This window comes from Neovison vison, chromosome 1 (assembly GCF_020171115.1).
Source record: "Neovison vison isolate M4711 chromosome 1, ASM_NN_V1, whole genome shotgun sequence".
Classification (NCBI taxonomy): domain Eukaryota; kingdom Metazoa; phylum Chordata; class Mammalia; order Carnivora; family Mustelidae; genus Neogale; species Neogale vison.
In genome coordinates, this window is record NC_058091.1 from 136,489,511 (window position 1) to 136,505,529 (window position 16,019).

A 16,019-nucleotide genomic window follows, 5' to 3' on the forward strand; every position below is an offset into this window, starting at 1 on the left:
TTGGCTTATATACTTGTAGATTTCTGTATTCACGGAGCTGCTTTTGTATAAAAGTCAAAATTTGTTAGGTCGAAATGAAAAGTTTGCAAGTACATCCAAGGTAGGGAACCTTTATCAACCATGTACTTGGTAAACCACGCCCTTCAGTTCACTGGCTTCATGTGCCCTAACGACCACTTCAAATGCACCTGCGCATTGAGGTCATTCAGGAGCCACTTCATCATGGAGTAAGGGATTTTATGTTTCTCCCTTCTGGATTGTAGGGTCCAGGAGGCAGGTACCCTCAGCTGGCTTAGGACCGCTGCCCGCCTTTGTGTTTCCCTCGAAACCTAGGGCAGCCCCATTTGCTAATGTGGACCTGTAAAAACTCAGTTATTTTGTATCCCCTCAACAGAGACAATTGCTGTTGATTTTACTAAACTCTGGTCTCATTTAATTCGTGTTTTTCAGGTAGCTTATTTAAAACCCGCTGTACCTCTTGTGGCATTGTGGCTGAGAATTACAAGAGTCCCATTTGTGCGGCTTTATCAGGGAAAGGGTAATTATACTGCTCTCCGGGACGAGTGTGTGTTGTTTTCTCTTTTCAGTTGAACATAAATATAAGGAAATTCAATGGTAGCCTAGGATTCCCATGAATATTTGTGAAAAATAAGACTAGACATAGTACAGCCATCTGATAAAAGAAATATCTTGCTTGGGGCACCTGGGTGGCTCAGTGGGTTAAGCCTCTGCCTTCAGCTCAGGTCATGATCTCAGGGTCCTGGGATCGAGCCCCACATTGGGCTCTCTGCTCAGCGGGGAGCCTGCTTCCCCCCCCTCTGCCTACTTGTGATCTCTGTCTGTCAAATAAATAAATAAAAATCTTAAAAAAAAAAAAAGAAATACCTTGCTCAAAGTTTACAATGCTAAGTAAAAACCACAGGGCCTAACTGTTACCTCATATGATCCCAACACACACACACACACACACACACACACACAAACACACACACCCCGTTCATGTTGATATATCTATATACAGGTAAAAAATACAATGAAATATTAACAGTGATTATCAAGAATGGTGGGATTATGGGAAATTTTGATTTCTTCTTTACCACTCTCTAGACTTCTCTAACAATTCTGTGATGAACATGTACTGTTATTATAATTAGGGGGAAAAATAAGAATATACTTGGAATATTGAGAAAAATTTTACCTGGCCATTTTAAGTCAGTATAAATCATACAAGCAATATATTAATACATATCCGTGCAGAAGAGTCAAATCACGATGACGTATATAACGTATGTCATGAAACTCCCGTTGGCTTCCCCGCGGCTCACCCCCTCTCCACATGCAGATTCCTTCTCTTGAGTAAAACCTCCAGTAGCTAATTGTTTGTTGCCTCTAAGTCAGCATTGGGCACCTCTAAGTCAGCATGTACTAATTATGGGCTTTGAACTGTATGCTGCCGGGAAAATATGCAGATTTATTGGGTTATGTTATCTCTTTGTTCTTTGATTATACCAATGACATTATTTCCTTTCTAATACCATTTGCTTCAGTGCTCCAGACCCGGAAGCTCAAGATGCCAGAATCCCAGTGGAGAAACTTCCCCGGTGGGTAAAACAACATTGATCCATGTTTGGTTTCCCAGAGTGCAAAAAAAAAGAAAAGAAAGAAAGAAAGGAATCAAAATCTAAGTTCATTTTGTGAGGTGCCTCTTAATTTTTTTCTTAAAGATTGTTTATTTGAGAGAGAGTCAGCATACATGAGCGCAGGGAGGGGCAGAGGCAGAGGGAGAGGCAGGCTCCCAGCTGAGCCCAGAGCCTGATGTGGGACTCGATCCCAGGACCCTGAGATCATGACCTGAGCTGAAGGCAGACACTTAACCAACTGAGCCACCCAGGTGCTCTGGGAGGTGCATCTTAAAGGTGCCAGTGCAGAAACCAGCCCTGACCTATGAGGCCAACAGTGAAAGGGCAAAGGTGAACCAAAGCAGGGTGAGGAGAACTCCTTTCTGGTCTCTTTTTGCTTTGTGTTGTGGTGGGAGAATTTGAGGTCTGGAAGGTTTCTGGAGCTATTAGGCTGCAGATACATATCTGGTGTGTATAAAGCGTATTATCTTCATCCTTCTTGTCATCAGTATTATCAATCCAGGGGAAAAGGAGGTAGTAAAAAAAGGTCTTGAGAAGGTGAAATTACAGGACCAGACAGGATTTTCACATTATGATAAACCCTGGAGAGAATTTTTTCTCTGAGGTTTCCCAAACCAGATGTTACCACAGTGGTTCCTAAAGTGTTTCCTACAGCACTAGAGTCATGTGATGTTGATAGGCATTACTTGAAAAAAAATGTTATGTGCTCCAATAAATACAGAAACCACAGATTAAACGAAGTCAGAGTAATTTTGCTTTCCTGTGGGACTTCTCAGAGCATTTAATATGTGAAGTACACTATTCCTCCTTAAAAAGTGGTTATAATATATTAATATTTTACCAGTTTATTTAACTACAGAATCCTTTTTATGATTCTTAGTCAGGATTTTTATTACTGAATTCTAAAGTTTGATATAAAACAATGGGGGACCCTGAGCAGTTCCTGGGGAGATTATTAAGATGAAAAGGATGTTTGGAGGATTATTTTAGAAGGTTTATATAAGATGAGGTAGGAGGCAGTGAAAAATGAGAAGGTTTTGGCAATGGACCCTGGAGAACTTGGCTGTGGTCAGGGCAAGAAAAAGGTGAATCTGGGGAAACAGGAAAGGAGGTCATTGATGAGACCAGCTGGCGGCTGGGGTGTTAGAGGCAGGTCTGAGCCTGGTTCCTCCCAGGCAGCCACACCAGCGCATGTGGGGAAGCAGCTGGGAAAGGGAAAGCTGCTGTGCAAACCATATCCAGAGGCACCTGGGTGGCTCAGTCTGTTAAGCGGCTGCCTTCCGCTCGTGTCATGATCCCGGGGTCCTAGGATTGAGTCCTGTGTTGGGCTCCTTGCTCAGCAGGGAGTTTGCTTCTCCCTTTCCCTCTGCTTCTCTCCCTGCTTGTATGCTCTCTCTACCTCTCTCTCTCTGACAAATAAATAATCTTAAAAAAAAAAATCCAGCTGCGTCAATGTTGGAGATCAGTTGGCTTCCTCCGAGCTTCGTGGATCAGGCAGCATCCCATCTCTCAGACGGAAAGGAGCCTCACACAATGGAAGACTCTTATAGGCCGAAGGAGGCAGGGCGAGGAAGTTTTTCTAGCAAGGAGGGAACTGTTTCAGATGAGGTCACCTTCCTTCAGGGGACCCGGGGGTGTTTCAGTGGCTTACCCCGCTAATGCTGACCGTGGTTCCACACTGACTGGTGAGAGGTCACATTCCCTGGCGAGTCTGAAGCTACAGGTTAGGTAGTAAGTTCTGGTTTGCTGACATGGGGCTTAGCACGAGGGATTCCATTTTGGGCCTGTTAATCTTTTGAAACAGTGTTTAGAAAGGGAATGTGAAGGTTGGCCGAAACACATATGTCAACACATGAGCCCCGTGCATCTAGACAAAATAAAAACTTGATGAGGACCGTTAAAATGAGTAATTTCTATCCAGGATAAGCTCACATGGTCTGGTAGGGGAGGAACAGAGACTAAGAAGCATCAGAGCCACCCAAGTGGACAGTCTGGTTTTGGAGTAGCCCCTAGCCTTCCTGTGACCCACGTAGGCAGAACTGTAGGGGCAGGTGTTGGGGTTGGGTGAAGGACGATGTTCTTACAGGTGCGAAGAGGCTGGGTGCGGGGGTCTGCTGCGACCCCACGTGGTGTGGTTTGGAGAAAACCTGGATCCTGCCATTCTGGAAGAGGTTGACAGAGAGCTGACCCTCTGCGACTTGTGTCTAGTGGTAGGTCATTCCCTTCCCCGATGCTTGAGATTTTCTGGAACACCAGGACTGGGGTGGAGTTTGCTATTTCTTTCCTCCCTCTCTCCTTCCCCCTCCTCCCTTCCTTCTCTGTTCCTTTCCCTCCTTCCCCCTCTGAATTTGTGTGTTGAGAGGTCTTGTGGTACCCTACAGATCTTAAATGCACAACTGTGCAAGACCGTGTCTTAGGCTTCATGAAGCCTCTTTCCACCAAATAAAAAGCATGCTATTACTTCTGATTTTGAAAGTACTACATGCTCATTATTAAATTTGAGAAAATACAAACAAGTACAAAATTGTGAAGAGGAAATTCGAAATCCCCAATAACTCCACCCTCCAGAAATAGCCACAGTTAGCATTTTAGTATATTTCTTCTCTAGATCAGAAGTGAGAAACTGCGGCCTGTGGGCCAGATCTGAGCCGCCACTTGTTTTTGTAAATAAAGTTTTATTGGAACACAGCCATATCCATTCTTCTGGGTCATCTCCTGCTGCCTTCACACTCTAACGGCAGAGTCGACTCTGTGATGGAGACTCTCTGGCTTACAAAGCCTAAAAACATTACTGTCCGGCCCTTTCCTTGCCCGTCCCTGGGCTAGATATTTTCTTATGCAGATGTATACATATAGTTTAAAATTCAAAAATGGCTTCAGATTATATGCTCTGTTTTTAAAAAATTCTATCATATTTTATATTTTTTTTCTGAAAATATGTTCCCATCTCAAAAGTAACTTAGAGAACTGAAATAGGAATTTAGTCCTATAATTTCTGCATTTAAATGAACCAGGATCCTTTGTAGATGGGAGGAGTCATCTACCAATATTTAAATCAAAAATATTTTTATATGCTGTTTTGAAACAACTTTATACACGTATATTCCTTGTCAGTCCATTCACAAATCCGCATCATCTTTTAACTCGCTGCATGGTATCCTGTTGCTTGATATAAATATTTAACGAGTTCTCTGTTTTTGGACATTTAGGCCATTTCTGCTTTTATTTTTTGAATAATGCTAGGGTGGATTGTCGTAGACATAACTTCTTAGCATGTTCTTCAGATCCTTTCCTTAGGACACATTTTCCTAGAAGTGGAATTAATTGGACAAAGGGTATGCGTATTTCAGAATTTCTAGAACGTGTCTTTAGAAGCAGAAGGATTTTCTCATGGATGCATAGTCACCTGGCCAGTACCACTGAGCTCATACCAGTGTCGCGGCCATGTTCATGACCGATGGTCACGTGAGAAAAGCTGGTTTGTCCAGCATGTTCTGGTCTTTCCTTTCTTGGAAAGCACATTTGTAAATATGTGTTCGTAGGGAATAACCTGAAAAAATCTATATTAAAATGTGAACTGTGGTTATCTTGGGGTAGCAGGAGGATGACATGTATGTATTTTTTCTTTGCATTTTCTACTGTTAAAAAAAAAAGAACATGGATTATTGCCATCACCTCCCAGAGCAGAAACAAAACTGAATCATTCATCTGCCATTCTCTCCATTTGTGCTGCTTTTCTTCTAGCACATTCTTCTAGTGATCCGCTGAAAGGATGCCTCCCAACTTCCCCATCTGTCCCTTGGAAGCTCCGCATTGAGCCCACCCAGCTTAGCTTCCCTCACAGCTGTAACCACAAACTGGCCTGAGTTTCTGTCAGGTTTTCTGAAAGAATGTTCCTTCCTCCTGGAATGTGGTCATTTGTCCTTTTCCATTCATTTGCTTTGTAGGTGGGAACTTCCTCCGTGGTTTATCCTGCCGCCATGTTCGCGCCCCAGGTGTCTGCCCGGGGAGTGCCAGTGGCCGAATTCAACATGGAAACCACCCCAGCCACCAACAGATTCAGGTACAGGGAATACCAAGGTGGGAGACAGAAGGCACCGAGCTGGTTTGGATATGTTGTCTGAACAGATCTTACTGTTCTCGTTAAAAAAAAAAGACACAGAGTTTATGTTTTCTAATTTGGTCTATAGGTGCTTTGATGGAAGAACAAAATATCAGTAACTATGGCAGCCATGTCTTTTTCCAGGGGATTTGCCTTAGTTAGGGCTCTTGTTCACACTTGGAAAGTTCTTCTGGAATGAACATTTTACTTGTATTTTTCAGCAAGAGTTGGTAGCGGCATTAGGTGTGGGTGAGTTGAATACCCAGTGCACAGCCGGGGTGATGTCCGTGTGGACCTTCCTCCTTCATCACCCTCTGTGCCCCCAGGCAGTGGCCTGGTGAGTGCCTCTTTGGTCTCATTGCCAAACACCCGCCAAATTACCAGATAGCCTCAGGATTGCTATTTGGGGCTGTGCCATGGTGCTGATCCTGTCTCTCCCATTTGTGTGAAAGTGGAGACCCTCAGACTATGGGTTTTTCGTCTCATTCTGAGTTTGATTTTATCCTCCCCTTCATTTTGCTTACTTTTTGGACCCTGGTTGTTATAGCTTCCCGTTTAATTTCATTTATATATTTTTATCAGTCTGCTTACTTCCTTTCTTTTTTTTTTTTTTTTCCAATTTATTTATTTTCAGAAAAATAGTATTCATTATTTTTTCACCACACCCAGTGCTCTGCTTACTTCCTTTCTAAGGTAGAATATAAATAACTCATAAAGAAATGCCAATATGATAAATAGTATAAATTATTTTAAATATTATAAATTTAAATTGATATTTTTTAATACTTTTATAACAAAATTTATAGTTTAAAATTATTATCAATAAAATGTAAGTCTTCACTGAAACTTGTTATCATTACGTAAAGCAGTGGTTGTTACCTCAGCATACTTAAAAATATGGCTGGGTACCACGTGTGACATTCTGATGTAACTCGCCTCAGGTGGAGCCTGGCCATCACAGTTTCCAGGAACTTCCTAAATGAGTCTACTGTGCAGCCAGGATGAGGACCAGCATTCTGAGTCTTCACGGGGATAAAAAACATGCCACAGACTCTGGAAATGCCCTTGATGACCCCCTTTGGGTGAGCTGGCTGAGTCTAATCTCCTCCGTGTCTTTTTAATCAGCACCGTTTATGTCCTCGGCCCGCTTCTTCATTTGTGTGTAAGTGGTAGGAACGAGGAGGACATCCCTTGAGACGACTGCCTTCTATGTAAAACAGATTCTTTGCAAACGATACAGTGAGATAAATGGAAAGATCTGAACACGAGGACACTCGTGTCCGTGGACCAGACTACATCATAATGTCAAGGGGGCGGTACTCCCCGAACTGATTTACAGATACGGCTGGTCTCCATCCACAGTGCAGTTGGCTTCTTGGCTAAAACTGGCAAGGTCATCCTAAACTTCATATGGAAATGCAAGGGGCCCAGAAGAGCCAAAACAAAAAAAGAAGGATGAAGTTGAAGAACTCACACTTTGCAGTTACAAAAGTGACTACGAAGTTACAGTCATCAGGACAGCATAGTGCTGGTGTGAGGATAGACATATAGACGGGATTTTGAGTCCAGAAATAAACCCTCGGTGTGGGGCACCTGGGTGGCTCAGTGGGTTAAAGCCTCTGCCTTCTGCTCGGGTCGTGATCCCAGGGTCCTGGGATCGAGCCCCGTGTCGGGCTCTCTGCTCAGCGGGGAGCCTGCCTCCCCCGATCTCTCAGCCTGCCTCTCTGCCTACTTGTGATCTCTATCTGTCAAATAAATAAATAAAATCTTAAAAAAAAAAAAAATAAACCCTCAGTGTATGGCCAACCAATTTTTGGATAGGGTCTGAAGGCAATTCAGGGAGAGTAGTCCTTTTAACAAATTGTTCTGGAGTGGCTGAATTGCCACCTGCAAAAGAATGAAACTGGACTCCATCTTCATACCACATGCAGAAATTAACCCAAGTGGATCATGGCTCTAGATATAAGAGCTGAAAGTATAAAATACTTCCAAGAAAATACAGGAGTGAGTCCTTATGACCTCGAGTTAGTCAGAGCCTCCATGACATGACATCAAAAGCGCAAGTAACATAAGAAAAATGGGCAACCTGGCTTTCCGTCAGCATTAGAAACCTCTGTGCTTCAGTGGGAGGAAATATTTGCAAGCCTAATATTTGATATGGGACTTGCATCCGGAATAGATAAAGAACTCTCACAATTCAATAACAAAAAGAGAAGTCATCCAATTTAGAAATGGGCCAAATATTTGAATAGACTTTTCTCTAAATATATATACACGGCCAATAAGCATATTGAAAATATGCTGAACATTATTAAAATTAGGGAAATGGAAATTGAAACCACCTGAGATACCCTTTAACCACTGGCATGGCTGTAATTAAAAAAAAAAAACAAACCAACAAGTGTTGGTGAAGAAACTGGCCTCCTCATCCGTTGCTGGTGGAAAGGTACAATGATACCACTGCTTTGGAAGACAGTCTGGCAGTTCCTCCAAAGGTTATATGCAGAGCTAACATAGGAACCCGTGATTCTGGTGAGTGCTGTGAAGTGCGTAAACCTGGCGATTCACAGACCTGTACCCCTGGGGATAAAAATATGTGTTTATAAAAAATTTAAAAATATATATATTAAAAAAAAAAAGAACCCGTGATTCTCATCACAGCATTGTTCATCATAATCCAAGAGTGGGAACAATACAAATGTCCTTCATCTGATTAGTGGATAAAGGAAATGTGGTATTTATTTATTTATTTATTTATTTTTTTTAAAGATTTTTATTTTATTTATTTGACAGAGAGAGATCACAAGCAGGCAGAGAGGCAGGCAGAGAGAGAGGAGGAAGCAGGCTCCCCGCTGAGCAGAGAGCCCGATGCGGGCCTTGATCCCAGGACCCTGAGATCATGACCTGAGCTGAAGGCAGCGGCTTAACCCACTGAGCCACCCAGGCGCCCGGAAATGTGGTATTTATACAACGAAGTATTAGCCAGAAATGAATGACGCACTCATCCATGCGACAACATGAATGACCCTTGAAAACATTATACTAAGTGAAAGAAGCCAGACACACAAGACCACAAATCCCATGATTCCATTTATATGAGATATCCAGATATCGACAGGGACTCAGAGTGGACAAGAGGTTGTCTAGGGTTGGGTAGGGAGGAATGGAAAGTAACCATTAATGGGAACAGGTTTCCTTTTGGGATGATGAAAGTGTTCTGAAGTCGATTGTGGTGATGGTTGTACAATTTTGTGAGTATACTAAAAAAATCAATTATACGTTCTAAGCAGATTATATGTGAATGACATCTCAATAAAGGTGTCCTATTAAAAATTAAATTCTCTTCTAACTTATCCCCTGAAAAATAGACACGAGGCCTCTAACATGCACTGTGGCACCTAGACTAGTGTGCGTATGTTAAAAATAAAGTAAAAGTAATGTCATTGCCAGACAACTCGAGCCCCTCGTCTGTTTGAAAGAGCATCAGAATCCTCCAAGAGTGGGATGGCATCATCTTCCCAAAGGAGGGAATGAGCTACATCCCTAGTCCCTTCTCCTGTGGTTTATTTTTAGTCCTGTGTTCTCCAGCTCTCCTATACTAAGTAATGAAAACAAATCATCATGGTAGAAAAGTAACAAAATGCAGGTAGGGGAAAAAGAAGAAAATAAGAGCAGAATCCTTCTACAAGCCCAGAGCTGGCCTCCGCCTTTCATGCCCTTGACTGACCAGCAGCTCCTGGGTGTCCATTGTGTGTGTCTTCAGAGGAATTTGAACTTGGTAGTTTTCCTGCAAGTTAAGAAGAGAATCCTGGCAGTTAAGGACATCATTTCGTAAGTTGGGCCTCCTGAAACTACAGACCCGACCCAGCCGCTTCTCTTTCTCAGCCAAAACTGTTCAGCTTCACGTCCTGAAAAGCTGCCGTGTCTCCTTTTAGACAGATCGGCTACTTGCTCGTTAGAAACTTTGATCAAATTTGACAAGCTACCCATTGACCCAGCACCAACCACATGAACCACGTTCTGTTTGTTGGCTTCTTGGGGGAGCTGCGGTTGTCCTTACCACTAAGTCTGGGCATTTTCCCCGGATGAGTGTAACTGACCAGCGAGGACAGTCGTGCTTTTATCTAGGAGTCCTCAAAGCTGACATTTAGAAGAGATGGAGGTGATCCTCTTACCCGTCTCAACTTTTCAGATGGGGAACCAGGCCCAGAGCAATTGAGTGTTTGAACACACAGCCTAACAAGGGCAGAATTTTTCTCTTCCATCTTGTGTGCTAGATTTGGGTTGAATTTTACGCTAAGTCAGCAAACTGCTTCCTGTAGGTCAAATTCACCCCGCATCTGTGTTTGTAAATAAAGTTTTATTAGTACGCAGCTACAGCCACGTGTCCCTGTATTGTCCACAGCCGCTTTTGCACCTGTGACAACACAACTGAGTCATTGCAACATACCCTGCTGGGCCCGCAAAGCCTCAAATGTGTTCTGTGGCTCTTTATAGAAAGCCGTTTGCCAACAACTGCTCTAGGTTAATGAGAGCAATGAAAAACTGGGATAATACGTCTTTTTAACCTTATTTCCTTTTACCTGAACAGAGAACAGGGATGCTGCCTACGCTTTAAGGTTGGATCTCACTGGACATCCGAGACCCTTGCTCAAAATGTTTAGATTCCTTGCCCCAGTTCTAATTTAGAGACAGAGGCACAGAATTTGCCTCCTACTGAAATGTATTGATATTTTCAAGATATTAATTAGTTCTGGTTTGGCTTTTGTCATTTTTCCCATCCCCCTTTGTTGTCTCGGGTGAGTTCCGGCCAGGCATTACGGTTAGAGTAGGTACTAGGTATTTTCAGATTGGGTGTCAAGGTTTTGACTGTTGTTCAACCCTGGGGTCCTTGGCACATGAGGGTCTGTGCATTTGCTGAGGCAGAAATGGGATTTGTGCTTACCCAAGAGATGGTGCACAGGGCCTTCCAAGCACCCCGGCCCTCCTGTGCCCTGTGTCCACCTTGTTGTTTATCTTTGAATTTCTCTAAACTTTGGAATTCAGTTAAGTCCACAGATATCTACCAAGTACCTACTATGTGCTAGGTACTCGGTTTTTAGGTACTTAGTACTCAGTACTAGGCTAGGTACACTGTTTTAGGTGCTCAGGATAGGAGGTACCAGCAAACCAAAAAATCTGCCACGTGAAGAAGACATTCTGGTGCTGGAGGCAAACAGTGTGCAGGAAGCATAATAAACATGCAAAGGCTAGAGCAGCCGAGACTGGGGGCAGCCGGCTATAGCAAAAAGCAAAGGCAGAGCCAGAGGAGAGCGGACAGGCTGCAGGATTCAGCTGGGTAGTCAGGGTAGGCCTCACTGAGGAGACGTCTGAGCAGGCTTGCAGGAGGGGAAGGAGTTAGCTAAGGAGATAGTCTGCCCAAGAGCGTTCCAGACACAGGACCACCTGGAACAGAGGCCCCCAAGCCGAAGCAGGCCTGGGAGGTGGGAAAGAGCACCGGAGGTCAGTGTGGCCAGAGTTGAGGGAGGGAGGGGGCACTTCCCAGAAGAGGCGGTCAGTAAGGTCAGGAAGTAACACGTTTCTGCAGGAGAAGAAAGCGAACTGTCAGCAGAGTTTGTACGCCTAAAAAGTTCCTAGACATGGTTTTATAGACTGCTTTGACTATGTATCTGCTCGTCAAGAATCTAAACGGTTTACTTTTTTTTTTTAAGTTTTATTTATTTATTAAAGAGAGACAGAGCATGAGTAGGGAGAGGGGGAGGGGAGAGAAGCAGACTCGCTGCTGAGCAGGGAGCCCGACATGGGGCTCCATCCCAGGACCCTGCGATCATGACCTGAGCTGAAGGCAGACACTTAACCGACTGAGCCTCCCAGGCGCCACAAGAGTTTCCTTTTTTTTTTTTTTTTAAAGATTTCATTTATTTATTTGACAGAGACAGACACAGCAAGAGAGGGAACACAAGCAGAGGGAGTGGGAGAGGGAGAGGCAGGCTTTCTGCAAAGCAGGGAGCCCGATGTGGGGCTCGATCCCAAGACCCTGGGATCATGACCTGAGCCAAAGGCAGACGCTTAACGACTGAGCCACCGATGTGCCCAAGAGTTTACTTTTAATTTACAGTTGACCACAGTTGATAGGAAGTCTGATGCCCGGCTGGGCCGCCTACTTGGCTGCACTGTCAAGTGTCAAGGGGGGGTAGCGAGGGCCCTACTCTTGGCTCATACAGCCAGGCTCCTGGTTGGTCTGTGTATCAGAAAGTCATGTAGTCAGAATAATTTTAAAAGGACACATAGATGCCTCAACAAAATATACTTAAAAATACTTTAAAATATTTAATTTTATTTATTTTTTAAAAAGTTCACTTATAGCAAAATTCCATTCATTTATTTTGTTTTGCTTTGATAGAGCTGAAGGCCTTTTTTGTGATTCTGCAGGTCACCTGTTGTGCATCGATGATGCTCCTAATCCTCCCAGTGTTCCCCAGATGCCCCTGAAGAGAAAGATCACCCCAGCCCTTATATTGTAAAACAAAGCAGGCAGCCCCCCACCCAAAAAAAAATCCAGTCCCAAGGCACTAGTGTAGACTTCCTGAATCAGAATGTCCAGGGGGTGAGGACTGTTTGTATATTCTACAAGTGGCCCAGGTGACTCTCATCATCTGGGATTCTGGGAGAACACTGGATTATGACCTCTGGTTTGGATACTTTTCTACTTTTTGTTTCTTCTTTAAAGTGCAACAGGAGCTTATGAAAAGAAGTTTGTGAAGCAGCCTTTCCCTTAGTCTTTCCCAGCTACGTTAGTTTATTTTTTATTATTTTTTAAAGATCTTATTTATTTATTTGTCAGAGAGAGAGAGTGAACACAAGTGGGGTTAGGGGTAGAGGGGGAAGCAGACCTCGCTGAGCAGGGAGCCCAGTGCGGGGCTTGATCCCAGGACCCTGAGTGAGATCCTGACCTGAGCCGAAGGCAGATGCTGCAACGACCGAGCCGCCCAGGCGCTCTGTATACAAATCCTTTTTAACAACCTTCACCGTTTTCCTCCTCGAACTTGCATTTCCATTCTGCTTTCACCCCAGAAATTCATATTCATGTAATACATTTTTATGCTTAAAATCTTTTGACTACCCTGTTATGTTTCTGCAGCAAAATATGGTATGAATCATTTGTTTTCAGTTTCCTGAAAGCTGAAGAATTTGTTTTATTAAAAAATTCCTCCGGATTGAATGATCGCTAACAGTAATTTGTAGTATAGCTGTTGAAAACAGCAAACAAATAAATAATACATTTTGGTTAATAATTCCATAAAAATGAAATCTTAATGGAAATGCATCTCTTCATAGATGCATAGGACATGAATTTTTTGGGTTAGCCCCCATGCCCCTGCCCGATTGTTGGAAGGAGACCGAGTTCACAGTGTTCTATCCCAGTGTACCTGCAGGTACCAGCAACTAACCTGTAGTCAGATTGGGTTTACTGGCTTTCTGCAAATGAGAGATGAATGGGGCTCGTGTCCTCACATGAAGGAAAAGGTGCAGTTGTTATAGAATTTGGAGGGGGAGGGTGGCGTTTAAGTGGAATTTAAGTGAAGCTGTTTTTGGTAGACTGAGCAGCCGCCAGCGCTGGGCCGGAGTCAAGTGCAGTCTGGCTTGAAGTGTTTCCCTGGAGACCGCAAAGTGAAGGTAGACGGATAACACTGCGCCGACGCCGCTATGCGAAGCTTGGTTCCGGGGTTAGAAAGCAAGGTTGCTGCTCGGTGGCAGTGACTTGGGTCCTCAAGCACATTTATCCTTTACTGCTGTAATTTTTTTAAAGTATTTTATTTATTTATTTGAGAAAGAATGAGAGAGAGAGAGAGAGCAAGAGAGAGCATGAGAGCGGGGAGGGTCAGAGGGAGATGCAGAGTTGTTTTCATACTTTGTGCAATCGTCCTGGGAGAAAAAAAATCTTGTTCCTATTTGCAGTTGGCTTCATCTGTGTCTCTTGTTCTACCTAGTATGGGGGAGGACAGGCCAGATTTTTCCTGGCCAAGCTAAGTTTCACCTTTCCAATGTCAATTGTAATTCTTAGCTTTTACTTTTTATAGATGTAGGTCCTGAGAACGGGAGCCACATAACTCCCCGGGAATGAAAGGAATTTTGTTATGGCATTGCCACTCAGATTTTGGACCTCTTCCAGAGTTATATGCGAAAATACATGCTGGAATTTTGTATCACATTTAGCTAGCTTTTCATTGACAGTCTCATCACAACAGACCCTCTTTCAAAAGGTTTTATTGAAAGCAAGAATGGACTGGCCCTTCCTTGCCTTGTCACCCAATCTCGAGAAAGCATTTGCTGTCTGAGATCTACACCAGCATTTCAAACATCCCTCTATCTGGCCCCGCCTATGTTTTCACACTCTGTGATAAAGCCACAGGGTAAGATTCTGGGCTTGGAGGGGAACCAGCTTGCTCGTGCAAAGTAGGAGAAGGATGGATGTGGGAGGGAACACTCAAAAGTCACTTTCTCAGGAAGGAGAACATGTGCAAGTTGAGGCTATGGAAATTCCCGGGAAGTTCTCTGTGACTGGCTGTAATTTGGGGGAAGTCCTCAAGGGGCTGTAACTGCACCTCGGGAGCTTTCTGGTGGCAGGAGGAGGCTCAGGCATTCATAATCTGGGTTGTGTCAAGAATAAACAATATGGGGCACCTGGGTGGTTTGGTTTGTTGAGCGTCTGCCTTCGACTGAGGCCATGATCCCGGAGTCCTGGGATCGAGTCCCACATCAGGCTCCCAGCTCCATGGGGAGTCTGCTTCTCCCTCTGACCTTCTTCCCTCTCATGCTCTCTCTCTCTCTCACTCAAATGAATAAATAAGATCTTTTAAAAAAAAGAATAAACATGAACATTGAATTACCTTGAGCATAAGCTTTTTCATTTTTAACTGTGCTCAACTGGGTTTCCTCTGAATACATAAGAAAATCCTGCTTTTCCAGGATTCTCTAAATCCTGCAGAGTTTTTTTTTTTTTCTTTCCTGTTGTGTTTTCCCTCGAAGGAAGCAGAAATGAAATTTTCTTATTTCTCTCTCCTCTTTGCTCTTTTTGCTTGTTTCTACTTTCTGACTCTAAGGCCGTTGTCGTAAGATCCAACGGATGGCTTGAGTGTGCTGTTTGCTCAGCTATGATGTTCATGGTCTGTGTGGTGCCTGTGGGTATTTTTTTGTGTCCTTAGTGCATCAGAATCCTGTTTTTTTAGTATATAGACTTTGTAAAACTTAGCGCTTCAGTTACGAGGTTGGCCATACCATTCCAAAATGTACTTTGCAGGGAATGTCTCCCCTATCCCTTAAATAAAATTCTTGTTTTAGCGCCTAAATTCAAGGCAGTTGCTTTCACAAATTCCCTTGATCACTGGGACCAACCAGGAAGGAAATGTCTACATCTAGAGTTATCCGAAACTAGATGAAAAAAGGGAGAACGAAAGTCATAATACCGTATTTGTGAGAACTGGGATTTTGCTTTGGATGTAACTCAGAAACATGTGACTTGCTGAAGTGGTCCGTTGATTTTTCTAACTCTGCTTATCTGTCCTGTTGCAGGTTCCATTTCCAGGGGCCATGTGGTACTACTCTTCCCGAAGCCCTTGCTCCTCATGAAACTGAAAATGCTTCTTAGTTGCCCTGCGGAAAGAAGAAATCGTAGTATCTAGTACTAAGTACCTGGCCACAGACAAGAGGAGAACCAATCGTGGGACGGTGAGCTAAATACTGGAAGATCTCAGAATACCCTCCAATTCCCTGGCTGGAATCCCACCTGATGATAAGTGATGGGGGCCTAGAAGCAACAATAGCGAACACTCTTAGAAGTCAGCAAACCGTCAAGTTAATACGTCTTGTTTTGCGTGGGCTTAAGCATAAGATATCTCATGGGTGTTTGGTTGGTCCTGGAAAGGGAAGATTTTTTGTAATTAGATTATCTTTTAAAAAAAGTAATTATCCTGCTTGAATTGTTGCCATCTAGACACAGAGAGAAGAAGAGGGCTAAAACCTTGGTATTTCTGATTTTTGCCAAATTTTGGCAGAAAATAAAATTACTCTCTATAGTAGGTCACTTATTGTATAAAGATCTTACCCCGGGGCACCTGGGTGGCTCAGTGGGTTAAGCCGCTGCCTTCGGCTCAGGTCATGATCTCAGGGTCCTGGGATTGAGTCCCGCATCGGGCTCTCTGTTCAGCAGGGAGCCTGCTTCCTCCTCTCTCTCTCTCTCTGCCTGCCTCTCTGCCTACTTGTGATCTCTCTCTGTC

The 16,019-nt window shown here is 43.6% G+C and overlaps 1 protein-coding gene across 8 annotated transcripts in view; it reads left to right on the top strand.

Annotated features, from left to right (window-relative positions):
• Nucleotides 1–15,818, top strand: part of SIRT5 (sirtuin 5) — a 36,086-nt gene extending 20,268 nt beyond the window's left edge. For 7 of the 8 annotated variants that reach the window (XM_044259222.1, XM_044259204.1, XM_044259177.1 and 4 more), the window contains exons 5-9: nt 451–538; nt 1,548–1,601; nt 3,727–3,850; nt 5,588–5,703; nt 15,316–15,818. In XM_044259222.1, the coding sequence (XP_044115157.1) occupies nt 451–538; nt 1,548–1,601; nt 3,727–3,850; nt 5,588–5,703; nt 15,316–15,391 (458 nt within the window). In that variant the 3' untranslated portion in view covers nt 15,392–15,818. Of the gene's footprint in view, nt 1–450; nt 539–1,547; nt 1,602–3,726; nt 3,851–5,587; nt 5,704–6,683; nt 7,339–15,315 lie in introns of those variants that run through there. The other variant, XM_044259233.1, reaches the window with a different exon arrangement.
• Nucleotides 15,819–16,019: the final 201 nt, after the last annotated feature.